The following is a 4,001-nucleotide window of genomic DNA, read 5'->3' as shown; positions in this document are numbered from 1 at the left end:
GCCATCGATGAGGCGGATGATGTTCTAGATGACTTAGAGTACATGAAGCTTGAAGAACAACTGGAGCAGAACATGGAGGAAACAAAGGTGCGTTCTTCATTCAATAGATTATTTTTGGGACCGAAACTTCGTAAAGTCTGCGAACGAGGTCTCAAAATTGATCCAAACTTCGAGAGACTGGAGGTGGCTGTGCAGAAACTCGATAGAGTTTCAGCCCAGGTCAATACCTTCCTTCATCTTGTAGAAAAGAAAGAGAAGGAACGGCAGGTGAAGGATCAGCAGCTTTGCGACTATCGTGCAAGCGGATCCTTTCCTGGACCTTTTTTCATCGGTCGAGACCAGGAAAAAGAGATTGTGAAGCAGTGGTTGAGAAAACCATCAGATCACAACCTCTCTCTTCTATCTGTAGTGGGTCATGGTGGCATGGGGAAGACGACTCTGTTACAAAATATCTTTGCAGATGACATAACAAAAGAGTTTGATCTTAAAATTTGGGTTTGTGTTTCTCACAACTTTGAGGTTGAAAAAGTCATCACGGATATGCTGAAATATCTTGATGAATGGAGTTCTCATTTGACAATACTTCCTCCTCTTCAAGAGAGACTTAATTCTGTGACGCGGTCCAAGAAATTCTTGCTTGTTTTGGATGACATTTGGGAGGAGAATACAACCAAATGGGAGAAAGTTATCTCTCCTCTGGCTAATGGAAAATTGGGAAGCAAGATATTGGTTACAACTCGAATAAATGCAGCTGCATCAATGATTCCAGATATTATTATAGAGAATAAGGAGACGTTGACATTAACGGGCTTGGAGGAAGCTCAGTGTTTGGAGCTCCTCAAGACTCACGCATTTGCTGGCATGGAGAATTTTAGTAGTGAACATAAGAAATTAATGAGCATTGCTGAAGAGATAGTTAAAAAACTTTCAGGATCTCCATTGGCGACAAAGGTCATTGGTGGTGTTCTAAAGTATGATTTGACTCCAGAGCATTGGCAAAGAATTTCAAACAGTGATATTGGAAGAGTAGAACTAGTCTTGGATCTGAATACTAATCCGATTATGCCCATTCTAAGATTTAGCTTTACATATCTGCCACAATCTCTACAAATTTGTTTTGCATTTTGTGGCATATTCCCACAAGATCATAAGTTTGATAAAGATGATTTAGTCCGAATGTGGATTGCATTGGGTTTCATTCAGGAATCTTCTATTGAAGGAGAGACTTTGGAAGATATTGGAGGAAGGTATTTTGAAGTTTTGGTTAGAAAATCCTTTTTTGACGTGTTTCAGGATTGGAAAATATACTATAAGATGCATGATTTATTACATGAATTGGCACAATCTATTTCTTCAGAAGAATGTTTTAGATTCGTGGGAGATAATGTTTCATCTTTTAAAATTCCTATAAATGTTCGACACTTATATGTTAAAACTGAAAATCTAGAAGTGTTGAGAATGATCAAAGATGTTAAAAATCTACATTCACTTTTTCTTATCAGTGAAATACGTGGTCCAGATTTTTATGAAATTTCTGAAGCATGGAGAAGGATTCGTTTGTTGTTCATACAGTGTCCACGGCAGAAAAAGATGTCAGAGGCTTTTGAAAACTTGAAACATCTTCGATATTTGAATCTTACTGCAAATCTCACTCAGATGCCAAGATCTCTAAGCAGTTTTTTTCATTTGAGGTTCATAATCTATGAAGAGTGTTCTTTGGAATCTTGCTCTGATAATTTCTTGCCTGACAATGTGAGTAATCTTACTAATCTGCGTCACTTGGGATTGCCCCGGAATGTGTTTTCTAGTGTACCTGGAATTGGGAAATTAAGGTCACTTCAAGAACTAAGTGAGTTTAATGTTAAGAATGAGAATGGTTATAGAATTGGGGAGTTGAAAGAAATGAGCGAGTTGCGCAAATTAAAAATAAATGGTCTGGAAAATGTGAACGATGCTGCAGAGGCTCGCGATGCAAAATTATGTGAAAAGAAAAAACTCACAGATTTATTCTTGAAATGGAAGTCAGACATGAGAGATGGAAGCCTACAGAACATTGTCAATTCTGACTTAGATGTGAATGTGCTTGAAAATCTTAAACCATACAGAAATCTAAAGAGATTGTCCATAGTTTCATACAAGGGTATAAGCGGTGCAAAATGGATGTACGATGCACGTTTGATCTCCAATCTGGAGCACATCAGTCTGGCTCGGAGTGGGAAACTCTTCCACCTTTTGGGCAGCTTCCCCACCTCAAGTCTCTGTACCTTTGTAACATGCCAAAAGTAAAGCAGCTTGATAATAAATTCAGTGGGAATAACAATATTTGTGTGTTTCCAGCGCTGGAGGTTCTACATATGAAGGGATTACAATTATTGGAGGATTTGTTTGATAAAGAAGGAGCAGCAACAGATGAATATTTCTTTCCTTGCTTAACGGAACTCTTCCTCGATGACTGCCCAAATCTGCAGGAGTTGAGCTATTTGCCTCCTAAGCTCAAGAAAATGCAGATACACGAAGTTGGATGGAAAACTGCTTTGAACTGCAAGAAAGGCTCCAACAAATGTTGCGGCATTTCAAAATCCATTCCCCTTGAAAGTTTAGAGGTCCTTTCGTGCCCAAACATCACATCTCTTCTTCAGGCGGATGCAAGACTTGAAGCACTGAGAGAATTGACAATTAAGCGTTGCCCCAATCTAATTTCTCTGGGTGGACTGCAACAAGTGGAGAGTGGCATTGAGAAATTCCAGCTTATTCTCAGTGTAGTTGTTATAGATGACCCATCCTTGTTGCCAAAAGTAAGTATCGCCTCCTTGGAAAAGCTCACAATTTGTGATAATGTTTTGCTGGTTTCTTTTACAATTGAGGCGGAGCAGTGGTTTCCGCACGTTAGCTCATCCCTTCGTGAGTTGAGCTTTAGTGGCCCCAATTCCCTGCAGTCTCTCCCTTCCTCCTGGGAAAGCCTCTCTTCACTTAAGATTCTACGTGTCGAAAGAGTTCCTCAGCTCCAGCAGCTTCCACACATCCCCTCCTCCCTGGAAAGATTAGAACTTTATTTTCTGAAATCATTGCAGTGTCTGCCATCTTCTTTGTCGGCCATCTCATCCCTCAACCAACTAGAATTAGAAAGCATTCCACTCATCAAATCATTGCCAGAACTCCCTTCCTCCTTGAATTCACTGTATATAGATAGACTTGATAACCTACAGTTCCTGCCATCTTCTTTGTCGGCCATCTCATCTCTCAACGGTCTACGGTTAAATGGCATTCCACTCCTCAAATCATTGCCAGAACTCCCTCTCTCCTTGAATTCACTGCATCTATGGTATCTCGATAACCTAGAGTGCCTGCCATCTTCTTTGTCGGCCATCTCATCCCTTAAGAAGCTATCGTTAGCATTCATTCCACTCCTCAAATCATTGCCAGACCTCCCTTCCTCTTTGGATTCACTGCATCTAAGTAATCTTGATAACCTACAGTGCCTGCCATCTTCTTTGTCGGCCATCTCATCCCTCTCGTTAGTTAAGATTCCGCTCCTCGAATCATTGCCAGAACTCTCTCCCTCTTTGTCTTTTCTGTATATAATTAGTCTTGATAACCTACAGTTCCTGCCATCTTTGTCGGCCATCTCATCCCTCAAGCATCTATCGTTAGATAACATTCCACTCCTCAAATCATTGCCAGACCTCCCTTCCTCCTTACATTCAATAGAAGTAGAAAATTGTCATCCAGAGTTGATGAAGCGTTATAAAAAATTTTCAAGCTCCTGATGTCCGTATTGATTTTATTTAAGCGGGCTTATTTTGTGCGGCGCGGCCCTAGACTGCAAAATGTTTTTTTTTTTTTTCGTCGTCTGGGAGACAGCTGAAAAGGCGAAACGCCGGGCCGCGGATATGACCCTGCGTCCCACGTCGCTCTTTAATCCCTCTGCTACCCTCGCGCTATCCTTCGACTCATTTGCCCTCGACCCGAAGCCGACCCGCTCTGCTCCCTCGACTCTTCTG

The 4,001-nt window shown here is 41.1% G+C and overlaps 2 protein-coding genes across 2 annotated transcripts; both read left to right on the top strand.

Annotated features, from left to right (window-relative positions):
• Nucleotides 1-339: 339 nt before the first annotated feature.
• Nucleotides 340-2,208, top strand: LOC110035974 (putative disease resistance protein At3g14460; the record flags this gene model as incomplete). The annotated part of the gene is made up of 2 exons (XM_020740312.1): nucleotides 340-1,247; nucleotides 1,503-2,208. Coding segments are annotated over exons 1-2 (1,530 nt in total), but the record flags the coding sequence as incomplete, so codon positions are not given.
• Nucleotides 2,209-2,211: 3 nt separating this feature from the next.
• On the top strand, nucleotides 2,212-3,849 carry LOC110035975 (TMV resistance protein N-like). Its single transcript, XM_020740313.1, has one exon. It carries the CDS (start codon nucleotides 2,274-2,276, stop codon nucleotides 3,765-3,767), a length of 1,494 nt encoding a protein of 497 aa, XP_020595972.1. The 5' UTR covers nucleotides 2,212-2,273; the 3' UTR covers nucleotides 3,768-3,849.
• Nucleotides 3,850-4,001: the final 152 nt, after the last annotated feature.

This window comes from Phalaenopsis equestris, unplaced genomic scaffold (assembly GCF_001263595.1).
Source record: "Phalaenopsis equestris unplaced genomic scaffold, ASM126359v1 Scaffold201107, whole genome shotgun sequence".
Taxonomy (NCBI): domain Eukaryota; kingdom Viridiplantae; phylum Streptophyta; class Magnoliopsida; order Asparagales; family Orchidaceae; genus Phalaenopsis; species Phalaenopsis equestris.
This window is presented reverse-complemented; position numbering and strand designations above follow the sequence as displayed.

What these genes read in the sequence shown, in the direction of transcription:
- LOC110035975 (XM_020740313.1), top strand. Translation starts at nt 2,274, where the DNA reads ATGCCAAAAGTAAAGCAGCTTGATAATAAATTCAGTGGGAATAACAAT.